General features: G+C 37.6%; 1 protein-coding gene across 1 annotated transcript; it reads right to left on the bottom strand.

The window, feature by feature from the left end:
• Positions 1–192: 192 nt before the first annotated feature.
• On the bottom strand, positions 193–21,649 carry cand2 (cullin-associated and neddylation-dissociated 2 (putative)). Its single transcript, XM_042510669.2, has 24 exons — positions 21,548–21,649; positions 19,343–19,486; positions 18,844–18,998; positions 17,642–17,765; positions 16,543–16,600; positions 15,946–16,144; positions 14,928–15,033; positions 14,121–14,263; positions 13,551–13,861; positions 12,925–13,066; positions 12,586–12,704; positions 12,285–12,440; positions 11,353–11,574; positions 10,432–10,638; positions 8,860–9,047; positions 7,266–7,425; positions 7,043–7,183; positions 6,289–6,428; positions 4,875–5,050; positions 4,363–4,458; positions 3,709–3,878; positions 3,463–3,627; positions 1,935–2,042; positions 193–700 (listed from the first exon to the last, which is right to left on the bottom strand). The coding sequence occupies exons 1-24, from the start codon at positions 21,613–21,615 to the stop codon at positions 470–472; spliced, it is 3,729 nt and encodes a 1,242-aa protein (XP_042366603.1). The 5' UTR covers positions 21,616–21,649; the 3' UTR covers positions 193–469.
• Positions 21,650–22,580: the final 931 nt, after the last annotated feature.

The raw sequence follows: 22,580 nt of genomic DNA, 5'->3' as shown, positions 1-22,580 counted from the left end.
CTGATTCGAAACACTTGTGGTTAAAACTCGCTGCTCACGTTTCCTGAGATTAAGATGTTTGTATTGGTTTAGTATGCTCGTGTCATAGGTAGACGCAAAAACAAACTGCACAAAAAACATTTTGTTTTAAATCTAGTAGCACAACATTTCAGCAGTTAGATCTCTTGCACCTCAGACACAAACCGCACTGAATCTTTTCAAAGTGCTGCTTCCACTTTATTTCGTGTAAATTAAAATAAATCAAATTGTGACTGGGAAGAACAGAAAATGAATCCATTTAAGTCCACATCAAACACTGAATGCATTTTTGTCAGAGTGGGAATTCATAGTAAAAAGCCCAGTTTGTATAATACATTTGTGTTTTTTGTAACAAATTTGAACAGTATTGTTCTTGTTTAAATCACTTTATCTACTGTATTTAAACCCTGTCTATAAAAAACATCATAATAAAACATCCGTCACCCAGAGTCTAGCTCATATCCATGCTCTCTGCGGGCCCTAAGCCTCCCCCCTCTCCTCCCTGGACACTCTGGTAGATGGAGGCCATGTCGGCATTGGTTCTGATCTGGTTGGCGAAGTCGGCCATGCTGGGGCTCCTCTCGACCTCAGGCACGGCCAGCAAAGCGGCGACAGCGCGCATGGCCGAGCGCCGCAGCTCCTCCTGCTTCTCAAACTCCTGCTTCACAGAGCCGGCCTTCACCTGCAGGAGGAGAGGTCGGAGATCCACGTCAGCGCAGATGGAATCAGCATCACGTGTTTATGTACTCAATGCTACATTCATTATTATATCAGATTATATTATATTATATTATATTATATTATATTATATTATATTATATTATATTATATTATATTATATTATATTATATAAAAAAGACAAAATACAAATAGTTCTGGGCTTCACTTTTATCAGTTATTATGACATTGTCAGAATCGTTTCCATCGACGTTTAACTGAAATATGTAAATAGTGAGCACTTAAGCAGTGGTGAAAGAAGTACTCAGATCCTTTACTTGAGTAAAAGTACAATCACCATGATCTACAAATACTAATAAAATACATGTGTAATTGTTTCAATTTTGTAGTTTGTCAATGTGGAGCCAATTAAGTTAGAGCACTACTGGGTGGATTAGTACTAAGCCTATTTTACTGCACGCTGACATAAACATAAATGTATTTTACTGTAAAAAGTAATTGTAAGTGTAAATGTAGTGCAGCAAAAAGTATAAATCTTATACAAGTATAAAGTAGCATACAGTCAAAATACTCAAGTTAAGTATCAGATATGGCTTTAAAATAATATTACGATATTTTTAGACTATACATATACATATATAATTTTTTTTCACATCTCCCTAAACTACTGTAAATTGCAAAAGGAGAAATTATTAAATGAAGGACAGTTACAAAGTGGCTACTTCCATAAAATAAAGTAACATATACTACTATTATAATAAAATTTGAGAAAATACTGTTATCATGTTACATAAAGGAACAGAATAGAAAAGTGTCACTTTCCAGCTCCTTCATGTTTGTTTTGGAGCCGTGCATTGTGTAGACACGTGCACACGCGTTATCAGATGATGTAAAATTAATAAACAATATTGCAGAATATTGAAGAATAGACTTTTTTTAAAATCATCAGACAATATATTTTGTCATATTGCACAGCGCTAGTGCCAGTATGTTAAATTTCAGTTTAAACTTCGTACGATTTGTTATTATAGTTTTAGGGGCAAAAACTTTTGACAACGCCACCCCTTCTGTCTCTGTTTAAACTAGAAACGCGGATCGGGTGATAACAGTAACATCACAGCTGCACTTCATGCATGTGCATTACGTTATCAGACAAATAGCCATATGCGAGTAGGAGGACAAAAATAACAAAAATGTCAATCATAACGTGAATCGCTGACTCTAAAGAGAGCTGATACCTTGGTGGTGCAGGTAGCTTTCAGTGGCTCGATCAGTCTGTCCAGTCTTTGGAGAACAGCTGCAGGACACAGAGAGGCCAGTCTGGCTAACATCAGGAAGGTCAGCATCTGCAGCACACACAAAAACACACAAACACACACACAAAAAAAGTGGGAGAGTAGAGTCAAGAAAACAAATGACACTAATATTGTCATTTAGAGCAATGGCTTCAGTAAGCATTTATGCCTGCAGTAGATTATTGACAGTTTTCTTCTTCACTCAGACATCAACATGAACTCTTCCTGCATCTCACTGGAACAATGCACCACTTGCTTAATTGGTTTTTGCTTCTAATTTCTTAACCAAAAAAAATGGCAGATGTTTTGGTAACATTGTCAACTTTCCCCTAAACTTTGGAAAATAACATGATGCATGTTGAAAATTTTAACCAGTGATGGAAGAATCATTCAGATCTTTTACTTAAGTAAAGTAACAATACAAAAGTTAATCTATTCAATCTCCAGCATTCAAAATTTAAGTTCAGGATCCAGTGTGCAGGATTTAGGGGGGCATTTTGGAAGAACTGGGATATAATATAACTAGTGTGTTTTCTTTCGTGTGTAATACACCTGAAAATAAGAATTGTGTTTTCGCTAACTTAGAATGAGATGTTTATATCTACATGGAGAGCGAGTCCTCGTCTGCAGAGATCGCAGTGTTACACTACCATATTTCTACAGTATCCCAGAAGAGACAAACTAAACACTATGTACAAAAAACAGTTGTTGTTTTTTTTTTTTACGTGAAACTGCATTATTCAGTGTTTTTTCTCATTTTAGATTACCTAGTCTGTGTGTTTTGGAGAGCAAGAGATAATGTGGATAATTCAGCCATGGTAAAAACTCTGTTTTTTGCTATATTTACTATTTATGAGTATTACGGACCTGAATGATGCCATCTGTTGGAATATGTAAACACCTACACTCTTTCCAGATACTGGTGTTAATTTCCTGTTTGTGTTCAACCAATATAAAAGGACCTTTTGTTGTCCCGAGATCTGTTTGACTCCCTGACAGAGACTTGCACCCGGAAACACGTAGGAGTGTTTTAAAGGTTCATCATGACCATGCTGTAGAGAGAAAGGCATTTTAACATTTCAAGAGAGTGCCTTGGAGTTTTATTTTTGACTATTTATCCCAGTATATCCCCACCCAAAGAGGTCCTCGAACGGACTGACTTTTGAGTCCAGGAAGCGCTCCTTTTCTTGCATTTTTGAAGAAGTTTCAGCTGGTTGCAATCTACAATCCTCACTTCTACGTGGCACCGAATCCCCCTAAATCTTACAACATGGCTCAAAGTGGAAATGTGCAAACTTATTTAAGATATCAGATAATTGCAGATGAGTAAAGCACAATAATATCTTTTGAAATGAAGTAGACTGGAAATATAAATGAGCATCAAACAGAAAACACCTCAAAATTGTACTTTAGTACAATTCTTATGATGCAGTCTTCCATTAATTTATTTTTCTTTTGTTTTTCCACCCACCCTGATATCATAGTGATCTTTGAGTCCTTCCTCCACATGATCCAGGAACTGCAGGACGTCCAGCGCCTCCAGGCAGCTGTCCAGCAGAGTGTACATGCACTCAAACGCTGCTTTACGCACATCCAGACCGTCGTCCACAGTGTGTTTGAATGGACCCATCTCCACCTGAAGTACACACACAGAATTAAGCATCTGCACATGAAGTCATGAATGTCAGACATAAAAGTTTCCATCGTGCCGACCCACTTCTCGGATGAGGTCCTTCCTGATCTGGGTCTCCTTGTAGAGGTGAGGCAGCACTGTTGCTAGGAGACCTCGGATCAGAGATGGTTTGTTGTGAGCCGCAGAGTTAAACATCACTAAAGCGACTCGCCGCACATTGATGTCGTTGTCCTGCAGCGTCTTCAGGAAGTCGCCTGCCAAACAGAAATGATTTGATGAGATCATTGCTGTCGAATAGACAGATTAATTTAACCCCTTGAAACGTGAGCAAATTGGCTTTATTTCTTTCAAAAACATGGGAAAGGGGCAATGAGCAACTTAGGAAGAACTGACCCAAAAATTGGCAGAAAAAAGACTAAATAATTGGAAGGGAAAAAAAAAGCACGGAAATTACTTCCAAAAATGCTTAAAAATAATAATAATTCTGTAAAATAATTTTTAATATATATAATAACTTTTTTAATGCAAAGTTCTTTTACATATTTGAATTTTTTGATCAGCAGCACTTGTTTCACTCTCTTTTCTCTCTGACTGTTTATTGTGACTAAATCCCGCCACAAATATATCACATCACCGAAGATAAACGTCTGTTTCACAGGGACTTAGGAGGACTTAGAATTAGGTTTATCCTAAAAATAACCTTCAACAAAAGTGTGTCTTGGTGTCTGTGTGTTGTACCTATGCAGTCTTTCAGCAGAGCGTCAATGGGAGCCGGCTGGTCGATAATAGTGAACTTGACGGCCGTCACCACTGTGCTGCGAGCCAGAGGAGAACCTGTGAGGGAACAGGAGGAGTCTTCTATTATTATCGCGTAATTTTATTAATGAATCTTTAACAGGGTACCTGCAGCTTAAGACAAGTTAGATTTGAGACTTTTTAAGAATCTTCCTTTTATTCCTATTTTTATTTCTATTTTTTAAAGCATAAAGAATCATTTTTAAGACTTATTTTATAATAACCAAAATTGGTTAAAAGAAACTGTCCCTGTTAAAACTGCAAACAAACCTTAAACTAAACTAAACTTCATAACAATCTGACCAGTATTTCTGCAGATATTTTGCTTTGGACCAAAGTGTTGGACGGACAGAAAGACAGATTAATTGTCCACCAACATTTGCATCACCATAGATATCTTGCTGAATGACTCATTCAGACACAAACACACACCTTTCCATCCTCACACATCGTACCGGCTCTAAGTTGCTGTTTGAGTCTGGGTAACAGTTGGGCAGCGTTCACTAAGGTGAGTTTTCCCAAACATTCAGCCACCAGGTTCCTGGTGCCCTCCTCCTGACACTCGCAGTTCTGCAACAGCAACGCCCAGATGGACTCCACGTGGGGCGAGAGACTGGAGGCTGGACAGGCACTGAGAGAGAGACAGAGACAGAGACATAGAGACACAAAGAGAGAAGGTATTCAGCGCAGACAGTGTGGTTAAAGCAGAATTTGGAGAGTTTTGTCTGTTCTACCAGCTTACATAGGTGGCAATTACACTGGGAACATGTCCTAAATCAATGTTTTTAAAAGCATAATTTGTTACAAATGTTCTGAAAAATAGCAAGCACCAAGAAATGTTACCTAACAAATAAGAAAGCAGTGATAACGTTTTAAGTACCACCATTTATCATCATGAATGAATGAATGAATGAAGGCTTTATTTCAAACATGCTAGAACAAAACAAAAAGCAAACATCATTTTCTCAACATGTCCAAAAAGGAGCAGGAGAAGGCATAAGCTTATTAAATCCTGCCCTTGCTGGTGATCAATTAATCATCTGTTGCCTTCCTGTTTCTTTCTCTCTTTTTTTTTTTTTACATATTAACAAACATAAATAACCAAATATATTTACATATTACCAATAACCAAAATAAACATCAAACAAACAATATGTGTCCCAGTACTTTGTAAAAACCACGTGTTTGTACCACTTTTTGAACTGGATCATGCTTGGACATTGCTTCAGATCATCATCATCATAAAAATCATCCTACAATAAATTCCTGAAAGCAGGTGAATAAATGGAGCGAATAGAATGAATTCCAAAATACATCAGTCAGCATCTGTGCTGTCCAAACAACAAAAAAGAAGCAGACTACTCCACGCTAGACACAAACTACAATAAAGTGAAATAAGTTTGTGTCAAACAAACATTTGTTTTTCAGAAATTAAAAGAATAAAAAATGTTAAACAACTCTTAGAAAAGTTTTATTTATTTATTTAATATAACAACATTTTAAGTTAACTTAACAATTATATATAAACTTAACAAAAATTAAGACTTAGAATTAAATCTTTTAAGTAAAGTGAAATTAGCTTGTCACATTTTACAGTGTACCAATAACGCTGAAAATGAGTTTTGAAACCGTTTCAGACTTTCAGAATCGATATGTATCCATAAATCGATGAGGGCGTGGAGCAAATTCATAAAACAACCAATGCAGAAAAATATGAGGAGAGAAAGGACAGGTAACACTGAGAGAGGAGAGAGAAGTCACTCACAGAGAAGAAGGGAAAAAAAAGCACACTCACACACACACACACACACACACACACACACACACACACACACACACACACACACACACACACACACACACACACACCTGATGACCTCTTTGAGGGAGTGCAGCAGCAGGTACTGTCTCCGCGGCTGGGACGAGATCTCCTTCAGCAAGAAGGGCAGGTAGTCGTTCAGGCTGCCGACCGCCATGCTGCCTAAAGCGCAGGACGCTGCCGTCTTCACCTGAAAACGCAAAGATCGTATTCAAATTTTATTTTTTTTTTTAACCTTTATTCATCCAGTAAAAGGTTTAACTGCACGTTTAATGCTGAAGAGAGAGGGAAGGTTTCTTTTCTTATTTTTAACAAATACCTTTATAGTTCATTACATTTAAACATTGTACCATCCACACACATTATCAGACAGGTCACTTTTTGATTTTCTGACTTTTCGATTTTTTGTCAACATGTCAACAACACATCATCTGATGTCTAACAAATTTCTCTGAAACACAGCGAGCGAGCAAACTGCGTGGATGGAGAAATAAAAAGTGTCCAGATGAACTCTAAGTAACATCCACAAAGCTAAAAGGGTATTAAAAAGAGGTGTATCTCTATTATTGGGGTCTAATTATGGAATGATGCAAGTATAAGTTTAAAAATGTGTACTTTACTTTTGGTTTTCAAAGCACTTTTTGAAGGTTGTAAGTGTGAATTAGTTTTTGTTGTTGTTTGTCTTTCATTTTGAAGAATAGCTTAAATTGATGAGTATGTAGGTTTGTCATATAATAATGTTATTGCCAGTGATGAATGTTATTGTCGCATGTGATTGCAGCCTGGTAGCCATGCATGCCTTACCTCCTCGTTGGTGGAGGAGATGGCCTCCAGGATGACCCCCTGCACCTCCTTACTTCCTCCCAGGCTGCCGCTCCTCCCCACCTCCCCCAGACACAGCAGAGCCAGGACTCGAGCAGACTCTGGAGATTTAGGATTCTTCACCTGAGGAGAGGATTGTAGAGGAGGTACAAGGAAAGTCATACAGGAGGTGTTGTATATTAAAAGGGTACAAAATCCCACTCACCTCCTGCAGGAGGCCAGCCACAGTGGCTGGTGTTTCTTTGGGGCAGGAGGAGGTGAGAGCGGCCACGCAGCGAGCGACAGACTGGTACGACTGTCTGTGGATGATGTTGGAGTCTGCTGAGGAGCTGTGGAACGGATCTGTGAGAGACTTCAGCAACTGACTGGGAGGAGGAGGAGAGGAAAAAAAGGAGGGAAAAGGAGGTGTCAGAATATTTCACATGATAGTACTATAATAAACCTCAATTATATGGCACCTCTCATACACAAAATGTAGCTCAAAGTGTTTTACAAAAAAAAATAAAATAAAAAAAGTCTTGTCGTGTGACACACTGAATTTATTTAATCCAATTTAACTTAATTAAAATTTTCCCCAAAAGACAAAATAGCACAACATGAGAAATGTATGTAGAATCAGACATAAAATAATCCAAACTGTGCTTAAAAGAAACAGCTGTGTTCAGCTGTTACACACATTAACTGAGATTAACTGACAATTTTAACTATTGAACTGTATTTAAAGTTAAAAGTGCATCCTGCCAAAGAAGTAGCTTCTTCCACCTTCATTTGGTGCTTTTGTTGAATGAAACTCATGATAAACAATAAAACAATTGCAAGTGTGGAAGCAGTAAATCCTGTTTTAATCTGAGTGGTGTCATCAGATGTAGGCATCAGTTTTCCTGCCATACGATCCAGCTAAAACTTAGATAAATATCAAATATTCTGTAGTCATGTCAGAACGGATGTTCCTCCTCACATAAATTAGATTTGTATCATATACTTTATGCATTCATTTAAAAGCACACATCTTGTTCACACATCAAGAGGACACAGACTGAGATATTGAGTTGCTAGTTGTGGTCCAAAAATCTGGTGTCCCTCTAAAAGGGTTGATGTCTTCCAAACTCCAGGCCTCCAGTTTCTAACATCGACTTTCTGCTCTGACATTTTCGGCTCTGGGCTCAAGCTGAGATGACCTCTTAAGGGATAACGAGGGTTATTTTCTCAGACTTGACGAAGCTCCTTCTGCGCTCCAGACGACATATCCTAACTGACCTTTATGTGTAAAATCAGCACAATTCCCCTTTAAGGGTCAATTTGTAATCAGCTGGATATCAATTTCTAAACTCTACACACTCGAGACTTGATTGTAACAGCATGTTAAAGCTTTAACTGTCTTGTAAAAGCTCTAAAGCACTGCTTCACGACTGTATTGTCTTTTAATGGGCTTCTAATCACCTAAAATAATGTCAACATTGTGGTTTTTGGAAAGTTTCATGTCCCTTGATAAGATAAGTGCTGTTTACCAGCCTGAGGGAAACACTGGATGTATGCATTCTTTGTTTCTTCTTAAACATGAAAATGTTCACATTTGAATATTGGCAAAAAGAATCAACTAACATCCAAAACTATCAGATTCATATCAGTATTAAAACAAGAAAAACAGACCGTTAGCAATTATCCTCAACATTTAACAGTTTTCCCACCAGAAAACTGTCATCTCCAGTTAAAACTTTTGCTTGTTTTCTATTGTTGTGGGGGACATTTGGGCCTCGATAGAACCAACACTCAGCTAAAAAACATACACACCATCTTACCTGTAGCCCAGGTTACAGGTTTTGGACAGCACCAGTGCGTGTAGGAAGTCCAGTATTGCTGCCAGCGCTCCCCCCTGCAGCAGGGGAGAGTGGACGAGTCTGAAGACTCCCGGCAGCACGGAGGAGCTGATCTTAGCCAGAGAGGAGGGACAGGCTTTGGCCATGCAGGTCAGCAAGGTGACGGATACCTAAAGAGAAACATACCACGTGTCATGTAACAATATCAATAACATACAGCACGTTGTGTTATGGAAAACTGATTCAAGGAGCTTTAACATTTATTTCCCCGTTGGTTAGTCAAAAACCACACAAGAGTAGAAAGTATTGATTAGTGTTACAATTGGCTATAAATAGTCATGATTTTAAGCTACTCAACAAATTTTTACAATTAATCTTTTTTTTTTTTAAGAGTATTTTTTCATTTTTCATTTCATTGACCTGCTGACCAGCCTGCACGGTGAGACCTCACGGCGCTGCGGATTGAAAGACAAAGTCGGGGATGAGTTACTCATGCTGACTGATCCGCTCCGCTCTCATTTGCTACCGGTATATCCGCCGGTGTCTGCTACGCTCTCATTTGCCGCCGGGGTCTCCGAATATCCGCTCCGCTGTCATTGTCCACAGGTTGTCTTAGTCTCTTCTAGGGCACCAAAATGTCTCGATCCGCATGCTCGCTGCTAACAGTAACCGCTAAACACCAGTCATACCGCCAGGTAATGAAAAACAAACAAAAAGGAATTATCTGTTATCTGTATCTTATTGGCCACGAGAAGCAGGAAATTATCGGTAATAATCATTATTGTGCATCACCAGTTTGTATTTGTATGATTATAATAACAGCTATCAATTACAAACTTTCTCACACCAGCAAGGTCAGTCAGTCATTTTCTGTAACCGCTTGTCCTCGTAGGGTCGCGGGGGCTGGAGCCAATCCCAGCTGTCCTCAGGCGGAAGGCGGGGTACACCCTGGACAGTTCGCCAGACCATCGCAAGGCCCACCAGCAAGGTTTTCCAACAAAACACCTGTCATTGCGCGCAACCATTACGCACGACGGTGGTTATTAATAGCGCCCATACCATTAATTCATCACATGTACTTGTCAACCATCTTCAAGGTGATACCACAATCATCATCATAGAACACCAGACAGATTATTTTCATTTATTAACAGCTCTAACAGATTAACAGACTTCTCAAATTGCTGCGCAATTCAGGATAAAATAGAAAGATCATAAACAGGTACGTCATGGCTTAAATGTAAACTACATGAAAATTTTGATATCTACATTAGTCACACATAGGCTCAGTGATTATTTTTGGTGCCCTAGGCAAGATTGGGATTGGATCGGAACTAATCAATTCATTAATAAAATAAAAGAAGATTTTTTTTGAAGGATGAAGATTTGTTGTCATTTTATATGTGTTTCCCCACACTTCCACACAGTGAGTTATATATTGGGTACAAGAGGACAGTATAGGGAAGTAAAAAAGACCATTGACCTTGTATAATATTGCAAATGACTTTGAAGGAGTGGGATTAATGTGTGTTTGTGTCAAACTCAGTGTGTTACCTGTGATACGTGCATGTCGCTCTCATCCACCAAAGCAGGAAGTTCGCTCAGAACAGGCTCCAGTGCTGCAGGTTTGATGCTGGCAGCGTGATGCGTGACCAGCGCCGTCAGACACGCCAGTGTGCCGAGCTTCAGAGCGCGCTGGTTCTTCCGCAGGAAAGATCCCAGCACAGACAGAGTCTCTGGGAGGATGGACGTTAGGTTAATCTGAATGAGATGGAGCAAAGAAAGACTTTTTTAGCCACAGCTTCTTTCTTTCTAAATGCTTTGGTGAGTGCATGAAAAAATAAATGTTAAAGAAGACTATTCCCAAACATAAGCCTTACATATGATAGGTGTAAACAGACTTCAGCAGCCATGTACCATAAATTATGTTTAAAGATCGCCCCCTTGTGGTTATCCTTTTTGGAACCATCTCCAAGGCTTACAGTTGTAATATTATGCTTTCTCCTTCAACAGTTATTTTTGGCATCTTAATTCCAGATAATTCCAATATTCCTGCTCACTCACAGAAGGTCATTGCCCTTTCCTGCCTATTAGCTAGATGCTCAATTTTTATTTATATAAAAGGATATGACCTCCATCACAGGGCCAATGGATCCAAGATTTGATGCAGAACATCAAGCTGGAATAAATAAGATGCACCCTCAAGAGAGATTTTAAAAAACCTGGGACCCAATCATGAACTGTGTGAATAATCTACCCGGCCTGGAACTTTAAATTCATAACTCCACAAGTGTCTTGTTTTGTTGTTTTCTGTTTTCTTTTTTCTTCCTTCCATGCATCTTTATATTTCCGTACATATCTGGATTTGAGATTATATCTCATGTAAATGTCTTGTCTGATAAACTGAAAAATCTCTATAAATACACTAAATAAATACAAAAATAAAAGTCAAAGAAAGACTGCTTTATACTAAACCTTTAATGGAGACCCAGAGATGAGTGTGATGGTCCTGACAGCTGTCAGTCTTGTGATCTCATTCTTCAACCTCTCCAGGAAGATTGCCAAAACACCCTGCAGCTCTGCTCCCAAGTGGTCGCCAAGGTGACACACAATGTGACCCATACAGGAAATAGCCCTCTCCTTCACCTCCTGGTCGATGTCTGTTGCCTTTAGCCTCTTCAGGGTTACAGAAAACACCTTGGACAAACAAAAACTTTACATTATTTTAAGCGCAACATGTAAGACAACATGGTTATCATTTTTTTCTAGCTTTTTATGGACCAAACACTGTCATACTACATGTTTTATTCATGCCTTATTGTAAAACATTTATTTTATGAATGTGTTGTTCACTTTAAACCCAAAGTTTGGACACAAACCATGTTGACCTTGTCACAGTAATTTACTTGCCAGTGAACTCACCACATGGCACATTTCACGTGGCATGCATGTGATAAATTAATGGATTTTTTTCTGCTTATGGTGCTGTAACAAGTTTGTTTATATCTGCATATGACATGGTCAATAAACCCAGAGCAAACAATCTCTCCCTCCCTATTTCCCTTTTGTTTCTGTAAATTTTAAAAAGAATCTGCAAATTATATGGCTGAATTGTGAGTACTTAAGCTACAATTTTATTTGGAACATGCAAAATAAAATAGGAGGACTAAATAAAATGTAAGCAAGAAAGACAACACCAGAATGCCCATCGGACATAAACAAATGTTAAGTATTTCATGTCCAAAAAGGAGTAGGAGACAGGGCTGAATTCAGACAGCATCTGGCCAGCTGACTAAAGTTCTGGGTGTTATCGACGAAAACAGGATACAGCAACTATATAAACTAAAGTATAGAGCAGAGCAAAACAACCAAAGCATCACAGACCAGAGGAAACCAGCCTTTCACACCTCTTTGACAAATGGTTTGGGGTCAAATCCTCCAGCTGTAGCGGTCTCTCCCTGCGGCCTCATCACTCTGATCAGCTGCTGGGCGACCAGCAGAGCCTCCGAGGTGATCTTATAGAACGTGTCTTCTATGCACGCCACCACTGGAGGCAGCAGCACCTGCAGAAACCACAGCATAGAGGGAGAAAAGAAGTCTGCGTACGCTCATCACAAGATAATTTTAACCGTTTTTGAGGCAAATTATCCTTTTAAGAAATATTTCACATTTATTGTGAAGGAAAGCTTTAGGAGAAGTTTTAAGAACCTGCATGTGTGGCTGAAAGGCTTGAGGAGGGTGGGAGAGAAGGAGGACATGGAAGAAGGAGAGAGCATCGATCCTCATGGTGGAGGAGGTGGACTTGTCTGTCAGGGAGAATACGATGCCTGGAGAGGGAGTAGGAGGTGGAGGAGGAGGAGATGGAGGAGGAGGAGAGGGGAAAAGAAAAAAATGTTAAAAGGGATAAAGTGTAGGAAAAGGAGAAGCAGTTGAACGAAAAGATGAATAGATGTTAGGAAGGATGAGCAAGCGATAAAAAGCAGGAAAAAGGCAGTGTAAAATGTAAAGCGTGTGTGTGTGTGTGTGCGTGTGTGTGTGTATGTGTACCAGGTATTAGTGCAGGGATGTGCTGCTCCAGAGCTCCAGGTACGGTGTGAGCCAGTTCAGTGAGCAGACAGAAGCAGCCCTGTCGAGATTTAATGCTCTTCTCCTTCAGCTGCCTGTGGAGAGCCTTTACTATCACCGGCACCTGGACAGACAACACACATACGCACGCACACACACGCATGCACGCACGCACACGGTAACCAAAGCAGATGTTACAAAACAGATTTGCCAACCTTTTTGTTTGGTGTTGATTTATCATTTCTGACGTGTGTGTTGATGTGTGAAATACTACATGTTTTCAGCTGTTATAAATATTTCTGTGTGAACATATTGAGAGCAATAAAAAAGCAGTATCAAATTTCTTATATGTGTACACATACTTCATGTAGAAAACTAATTCTGACGCGGATTATTGTAAAAGCTACTGGAGCTCCATTAAAACTCCTGAAACTCTGGATCTTCAGCTCTGCTCGCTCACAATAATTAATTCTGCCCTGTGAGTCTTCAGAAAATGTTTCTATAACTCAAACTCTGATATCTCAATCTTCATCTTCTGCCCTTTGAAAACAACATTTCACTTCTCACATGCTGTAAATTAGTGTGTACGCACAGTAAAATCACTGTACCTGTTTCTTTAGCATGTTGACAGCTGGGTCCTCCTCCCTGTTCGCTGCTGAGTCTGACCCCGCCGTAATGAGGCCGCGGTGACTCGATCCCATTCGTGTTTGTCTCAGCAGTGTTGAAAAGGCAGCGAAGACGTCTGCTCTCACGTTCTCTTCGCGCTCCTTGAACCGGGCCAGCAGAGCGGGGCAGATGGAGGAGTAGAAGGAGAGGAGGAGGTCCCGCCGAGTGTTGATCAACGCCTCCAGACACTTGATGGAGGAGCGCCGCACCTTCCAGCTCATATCGTCATCGTCACTGTACTCATCGTCTGATTCTTCGCGTCACAATATGACATGACAAGATAAGATGTAAACATGCACATTTACTTAAATTTATGTCCAAATTTAGTTTTGGAAGTTTCGACGTGGTACTTTTACATGCAATGGATGAAGTGTTTTCACAGCGTGGTATGAGTACTTTTACTGAGGTGAAGCATTTTAAAGTTACAGTACAACAAAGTACTATTTGTAAAGGAAGAAGATATGCAGAAATCATATTACTGAGCCTAAAGAAGATGAAAAACAAACACAGACCTTCATCGAGCCCGTCCTCTATGTCCATGCTGTCCTCTTCGTCCTCCTCCGCATCATCATAGTTGTAGTTAGGGTCAAAGGTCATGAACTTCAGACACAGCTGTGTAACAGTGGCAACATGTGGGGACATCTCTTTTGGACACCTGGAAATAAATGGACACAGCATGAGCAATAGAGAGACAGAGTGTGAAAGTGTCAGAATAAATGAAGATATAAATAAAGACGGACGATGTCTCGAAACATCCCAGACACAGCCGCTGCCATCTGGCACTGATGAAGTCATTTGGAGTCAGAGACTTCGCAGTAGTGATCTCCACGGCCTTGAGTTCCCACTAAAGCACTTGTGCAACCCAATTATGAGCAGGGCCATTAATCAAGAACACACAACTGTCATGATGTCACACCACATTTTTATAATAACTAATAAAAGTCACAATTATTCAGAAAAACAAACACTTGAACAAAGTGTATTTGTGATTTGTTGTACATTTCTCAAACAAATCAGATTCAGATTATTTTCAAACATTATTAAAGTTAGCTGGCAGACATGGAAGGAGAGACCAAATGATGATGATCAAAATGTTGTAACAAATCGATGCATATTAGCGCTATATTATGTCAACAGCTTCACAAAATAAATTTAATGTCACATTACATTGCATGGAAGGTTATTCATGGAAGATGTCTGTAACAAACTCTTCCAGGCCTGGAAAATGTGAAATTCCATGACTTTTCCAGGTTTTGGATGACAGTGGGAACCCTGTCATATCAGCCGTCTTTATTAAACAGTGCATGGTGTGTATGTACCTGCGTATGAAAGCTTCAAAGGCCTGGAAACAATACTCTCTCAGCTCATCGTCCTCCACACCGGTGAACTTCACCACCATCGGGATCAGCTTCTCTAAGTGTTCACCTACAGACCACACACACACACACACACACACACACACACACACACGCACACACATAAAAGTTACACGAAAAAAAATAAGTAAATGAGTTTTAAATGAAACATAAAAGCATCAGCCAAGTCACTGAAGGAGTGATTTAAAGTGTGTGATGCACAGCAGGTCGACAAAAACAACGTCAGGTGACTGACGGATTTGTAATAAGAAAGTAGAAATATAAAGAGCTAAATAAAATCAAACTAATGCAAACAAACAGACACTTATTGTCACATCCAGCTGTTACAGACCAACACGATGATTATATCAGGAGAGTAAAAATTACAATATTTCCCTCTTAAGTGTAGTGGAGTAAAAGTGTAAAGAGGCATCAAATTTGTGCTTCCATGCAGTTCCTGAGTAAAACTACTTTCTTACATTGTAGGTACGCACAGTAACTGAAATTACAGTAATTAGGATCAATGCACTAAGTATTGTATTATAGTTTCCCTATAGCCCTGAAATATAATAATTGAGTCATTATATTCTAAAACATTATCTAAGCTTGATTAAATGATATTCATGCATTTTTTGTAAATGTTCCTCATATGCAAAGCATTTGTTTCTTTGTGTTGGACAACAATTTGAGGTCTGTGAAAATGAGATGTTTTTCTCTCATCTTGGTAAGAGTGCTCTTAACCACTTGTAAAATAAGCAAAAAATAAGAAAACATTGGTGAATCCCAAAAATCAGTGGGTACTAACGAAATAAGAACAAATCCTGGATACGAAAAAAAAAAGAGTAAATTTGTTTTTTTTGTAGTGTCTTGCATGAGGCCCAAAAACACGGGTCACAAGAACCTGAGGGGTCGTTCTGGCTCAAACATTATAAGCACGTCACAAATACGACAGACAAGTGACCAACACAGCAGCAGCTCTCACCGACTCGATGGCCGCCCTGACGGCTGATGGTTGCCAGGCACTGGATGTAAGTCCTCGTCGTGGAAGTGGGCGGGCCCTTGGTCAGCTCCGTCAACAGGTGTTCAGTCAGCTGGGAGAAGAGGGCGGGGCTACAGCAGGGCACCAGGTGACCCAGAGCCAAGATGGAGCGCTTCCTAACCGCCATCCTGGAGCTGGTTAACTGACGGAGCGTCAGGGTGAAGAGTGAATGAAATTAAAGACAAACAGATGAGAGATGGATGAAAAAAAGATTAATAGATGAATAAAAAATAAATTAAATAAATTAAAGTAAGCTGCAAAATACAAGCAAAAAACAATTGGTCACTTTACACCTGTTTTAAATAATAATGTCCCCATTTACAAACATACTGTTTATCATGTCACTTAATGTACTGTATATAAGCTTTTATTACAGCTTGTATGGAACTTCACTAGTCATTTGACCACTCACTCACTTCACAAGCCACGTTAACTCATTCACACACACTTATTCATACAGTGGCTTTACAGATCAGCTGATTGTTGTCTTGACTTTATGCTTTTTTGCTGCGGCCATATTCTGCTTCAGCTGTTTCTCACCTGAGGGAGCAAACTGGAGAGCAGAGAGCTGTGGAAACTGACCAGAGCACCACTCAACCTGGGGAATGAAAAATAAAATATCAACAAGGTAAATAATAAAAATGATGCACATAAAAATCCCTGTTGATATTTGAGCAACCCAATAATTTATGTTTATAAATAAAGTGTATAAATTGTGTATATAAGAAAAACAACAAAAAAACATTTACTCCATGCCACACAAGTTCAATGGAGACAACATTTTGAGTAGTAGGATCGAAATGCTGTCTTTAATAGTTTAACCCTTTAACACCTGGATCACCATCAGTTTTCTTGTACTGCACCAACTTTCACAAGCATTGTAATCGTTGAAACCTGAAAAAATTGGTTTGATGTCTGTCAAAAAATAAGAAAAAATAATAACAAGCAACCTGACAAACAAAAAATAAGTTAAAACGTGACAACAAAATGATCAGAAATTTTTAGATAATTAGATACTGATTTGATTTATTTAGCACATATTAAAAATGCAGGGGAGACCCAGAAAAACCCTCAAGGGGCTTGACAAGTGGGTTCCCTATTGGTCAAAAACAATTGTAAAATTATTTGTTTTGCTTTTTTATTAACATTATCAAATTGCAGGGGAAAAATGTCCCAAGAACAATAAAATGATAAATTCTCTTAATTGTATATTTCAAATTATGTTAAAAAGAAAAAATTTAATTTTAATTTAATTTTTTAGCACTTACTTCAGGTCATTTTCTCGTTTTTTGTTTGTTGTTTTTGTGTGCTTATTTTCAGATATTTGTCTTGTAACTTTTCGCTGATTTCTTGCTATTTTTGGGCCTTATGTTTTTAAGTTGCTCGTGGATTCCGATGATGTTTTTGAAAGAAATCATGCCAATTTACACAAGAATCAAAGGGTTAATAGACACAATTTTTGGATAGCAGAGAGTCTGCATTAAACTCACGTGGCATGGCGTTAAGTGTGCAGGCACTACTTTTTTCTCTCATATATGCTGTTATTAATAGTCTTGCACCTCTGTGATGCACATAAAATTATTCTCTTCCAGCTTAATACCTCATTTTCATCACCTATAACAAAAACGGCTTTTGTTACCTTCCCAACATGTCCGACAGGATGTCCAGGGCCTCCAGCTGAACCGAGACGTCTTCTTGTTTCCCCATGGCTCCAATCAGCTGGGAGGTTATCTTCTTACACACACTGACTGTCAGCGTCAAACCTGACAAAACACAAAAAATACAAAGACCCAGAGCAAAAATTCAAATACCAACAGATCTGGCAAACAAATGTAAGCAAAGTAAAGTGTTTGTTGCCTTCAACTGCAGTCAGAAATATAATTTTTCTAAATTCAGAGCCCTAAAAATAACATTTATGATAAATCCCTTAAATCACATTGAATAATAAACACATCTGACTGGAACAGTCAGAATTTAATGCCTCATAATACTCTATGCATAAATTTATTACATTTAGGGGACATTATCTAAAGTGAAAATTTGTCATGAATTGTTGTCACTGCACATGTATCAGTTGTATTTGACGTACATTTTAAATATATGTTTGTATTGACAGGATGTCTTTTTGAAATATAAAAATATACCTATATGTGACTTGGGTATGCTATCAATAAAACAATTACATGTTAAAGTACATTTTAGTCTCTTCATTGTGCTTCTGTAAAACACCACACTCAAAAAACATCTACTTCACAATACAGGGACTATTTTGTAATTACTTTAAAGGTCGAGTGTGTAGGATTTAGAGGGATATATTGGCAGAAAAGGAATATAATATAATAAGTATGTTTTTTTAGTAAATAATCAGCCCACAATAAGAATCAATGTGTTTTTGTAACCTTAAAATGAGATGTTTATACATAGGGAGCAGCTCCTCATCTGTAAAAATAGTCTTAACTTTAAGCAGAAATTCTTAGAAAACGTCATAATTTCCAAGAATTTCTTAGAGTTTTGTCACGAGGAGCAACTCTTAGTACTGGTCTGTTTTTTTTTTTTTAGAGGAAGGGCACTTGCGGATTATTCGACTCCCGCTAAAAAACCTCTACAACTATTAACACTGAGGGAAATCTAACCAGGAGAAGTTTCAGCTGGTTGAAAATTGTAATCCTCACCGCGAGACGCCACTAAATCCACCTTAACTGTCCCTTTAAAGCTTAATATTGACTTCTCAAATAAAACACAGCAGCATGTTTGATATAAAAGCTGGGATCAGAAGCTGATCATCACCATATTAGAAATAAGTGTTAAAGCTGACGGCGATGAGCGCGTTTCAGCCCGCACCTGATGAAGACAGCGGCAGCTCTGCGATCACAGTCTTCAGTCCCATGCTGGAAATGTCTCTCAGCTGCTCTTTGTCTGACGTCATGTTTGAACACAGCGTGTCCACCATCGTCTCCACCTGAGGCTCCTTCACTTTACTCACCAGAGGAGCCAGGCTACAAATCAAACACACCCACAGAAAACTTCAGCCATTCTCCACATACCTTTTTTTCTTTCTTTTTTTGTTTGGTTTTTTGTTTGTTTGCTTGTTTTTTTGTGGTGCCAATTTTCAGGCAATTTTTGTTGTATTTTTTCTTGTGCAATTTCTTGCCAATTTCTGGGTAATTTTTTCTTAAGTTGTGCTTTCTTTCCATGTTTTAAAAAAGAAATTAAGCCAATCTACCCAGGTTTCAAAGCGTTAAAAATTAAAATGCAATGTAGTCCTTGCTCAGGTATCCCAATCATAATTAAATATCCATCTGCACAGAATGAACAACACAAAAATCCTCTGTGTTTTTACCACTTTACAGCCAGGTTCTGCACCTCCCCGTTTTTGTCCTCCAGCAGTTTGAGCAGCATCGTCACCACCTTCCTCTCGCTGTCCTCGTCCAGTTTGATGCTGTCCTTCTGGAGCTCCAGCATCAGGTCATTAGTCGCCATGAACCTGGTGTCACACACACACATTTACACACAAAACAGATGAGCTGAGAGTGAAGTGCATTTTTTAGGTACACGTACTTCCTTTTTGTGCTACTTTATTCTTCTACTTCACAACAGTTTGGAGGCAAATTTTTCGTTTTTAATTTGATTGCTTTAGATGCAGATTCAGATTACAAATCATTTCTATGTATTATTATAGATAAAATATAACTTAATTGATTTCTTGGCGAGATTCACAGGCTACCCAGCAGTATAATAAGTAGTAATGGAATGGATCCGAATGAGTAGATATTTATGTAGTTTTGGCAGATATTATTTTGATTATGAAGCTGTAATAAAATAAAAATGAATTTAATGAAATAAAGTTGTGTATAGAATCTATGGTAAAACAAGTCAATAGTATATATTTTAAAATTAAGAAGAAAAAAAAATAGAATAAACAAAATAAATATTAATTAATTTGTTTTAAATGTATGGTAGAAAAACAAAAGTAAATAGCAAAATAGAACTGAATAAAATTACAATATAATCAAAACACTAAAATACATTGTGTATGAAATGAATCTAGTGAAAAAAGTCTATATAATTTATGTTTTTTAAAAAAGGCAATATTCTATAATAATTTTTTTTAAAATAATGAATTTAATAAAATAAACAATCAAAATATTTTAAAAAATACACTTAATAATACCTTTAGTAACACTTTTTTTTTTTTAAATGTATAGTAGAAAAACAAAAGCAGATAAAAGATCAAATGAAATTAGAACTGAATAACATTGTAGTGTAATCAAAATAGTAAAATACATTGTGTATGAACATCTGATGAAATTAAATTGGGTTTTGGAATTTTAGTAGAATAGGTCCTCCAGCTGGTGACGCCTGTTCTACAGTATATTTGTCATGTTCAATGTCTGACAGAAAATACATTTCTAAACCAAAATGAACCTTATATCTTCATATCTCACTTAGGAGTAAAAGAAAACCTTAAAGCTTGACAGAAATAGTGATTTGATTTATATCGTGATATATATCGATATTGATTGATATGAAAAAAAATGTCATGGTAAGACCTACTTTATAAGAACACAATAGGACTCTGAATGTCCTGAATATAAATCAAGTGTTCTTTGATTAAAATGAGTGACAAATATTGGGGGATTGAAATAAAATAGTTAGCATAAAAATGTTTAAAAAGGCTAAGAACAACAATGTTAAGTACTGATATTGTGACAAAGACAGGTTAGGCTTTACTATTTAATAAGCTGATAACTTAAGACAGATCATAACATGCTTTTATCTTTGGAAATATTTGTACTAGAAAGAATTAACCTAATTAACATTATCGTTACTAAATCAACAATTAATACATTTGGGCTTGGCAAAATCAAGCTATGTTTTCACTGAATTACTTTAAACTAATGTCCCCAGTATTTGTGTCTCAATTTAAAGAAATTAAACCTAAATCATATTCAGTACTCGGTCTGTTCACAGTCCATCTTCAGATAGTGCGGGCGTATAATAGGCAATGAACTTCGACACTGCATGTTTGCTGTGAACGATAATTTCTCTTTTTATAATTTGTGGCTATGATGAATTGTGTAATTTGGCGGATTTCAATGAAAACATGCCAGCGTGTCTGGAGGTGTGTTATCTTTGAAAATCTGTGAAATAAATACATAATACAGCCAAGTTCCAGTCAAAATGATTGGAAATGCCTCTCCCTTTTTGCAGCACCACCTCCCCTCTTAAAACTAACGAACAGTCCCTTAAATGAAGTTTTGAATGCGGGATTTTTAGAAAAAAGCATTTTTTTAAGGGTCAAAGTGGCTCGTTGTTTATATCACCACACACCGTGGCACGCTTAAAAAGTAGACTACCAGTGTGAATTCACGCTAAAAAAAAAAAAAACATGTCAAATGAAGTAGATATTTTTTTTAAAAAGAGAAATCACACACACACACACACACACACACACACACACACACACACGCAGAGTCAGAGTGAGTCAGGACTAAAAAGTGTCCTCTCACTGTCAGACGCACGAGCTGCTCGTTGGCTCTCTTACCTGAAATCTTTGTCAGTGGAGGTCATTTTCTCCAGCAGGTTGGAGATGTGGTAGGACACACTCGACATGTCGGTGTTTTCACAGCTGTCAGCGGCGATATGAAAACTTTTTTCAACGTTATCAAAGAAACGAAAACACTGCGGCGACAGATTTAACCCGACAACATGGCGAGTGAGGAGGGGACAGAGAGAAGTTACACCGGGGAGAGAACCGGCGGGGAACCTGACACCCGGTCCGGACAAAAATAGACCTGAAGGGGAAAGTGATTCCGGATTATAGCGAGACCGCGTGGACACGCGCAGTACTGCCGCGAGGTCGTCGTTCCTGAATACAAAATAATACAAATAACATTTTAACCCCTTAATAGGCATTGTAAGCGCACGGTAGACATTTTTATAGAACTTAATGTAATTTTACACAGATGTTTTTATACAAAGCATTTTGCATCATTTTCTTTTGTTTATAATGTAATTCTTTTAAATAGCATTTTTTATTTTATCGACTGTTTTTCTACCATACATTCTACACACTTTTTATTTCCTAGCTTCATTATTACTTACATTTTATTTTTATACTCCTCTTTATCATTTCACATTGATATTTTTGTTTGCCATAAATTGTATACATTAGATTCATTTTTGCATCTAATAATTTTTTAATTTTTAATTTTTACATGTTTATTGTATGACGTTACTTTTATTTTCAGATTTCTTTTATTTAACATTTACTTTTGCACTTTTTACAATACATTATAGGAATTTCTTTCTTTCTTTTTTTTTAAATAAATTGATTCATTTTGTAAACATATTCTACGGTCTATAATGTTGTGTAATTTGTTTGCAAAGTTATTTCTTATTGTGACTTTTAAAGGGTTAAGAGTCAAGAGTTTGTAATTAATAGTTGTTGTTATAATAATTATAGTAATAATAATAATAATAATAATAATAATAATAATAATAATAATAATAATGTTGTTGTTGTTGGTGGTGGTGTTATATTATAAATATAAAATATAATAAATAATAAATATATA

The sequence above is a fragment of the Plectropomus leopardus genome, chromosome 2, assembly GCF_026936395.1.
Source record: "Plectropomus leopardus strain MGB_pleo_1.0 chromosome 2, ASM2693639v1, whole genome shotgun sequence".
NCBI classification, from domain to species: domain Eukaryota; kingdom Metazoa; phylum Chordata; class Actinopteri; order Perciformes; family Serranidae; genus Plectropomus; species Plectropomus leopardus.
The sequence above is the reverse complement of the archived record's forward strand: the minus strand, read 5'-3'. Positions and strand labels throughout refer to the sequence as shown.

Coding starts and splice junctions, on each gene's coding strand:
- cand2 (XM_042510669.2), bottom strand. CDS start 21,615: ATGTCGAGTGTGTCCTACCACATCTCCAACCTGCTGGAGAAAATGACC. Junction 19,487..21,547: donor TCCACTGACAAAGATTTCAG/GTAAGAGAGCCA, acceptor GTGTGACACCAG/GTTCATGGCGACTAATGACC. Junction 2,043..3,462: donor AAGATCACTATGATATCAGG/GTGGGTGGAAAA, acceptor TGTGTGCTGCAG/ATGCTGACCTTCCTGATGTT.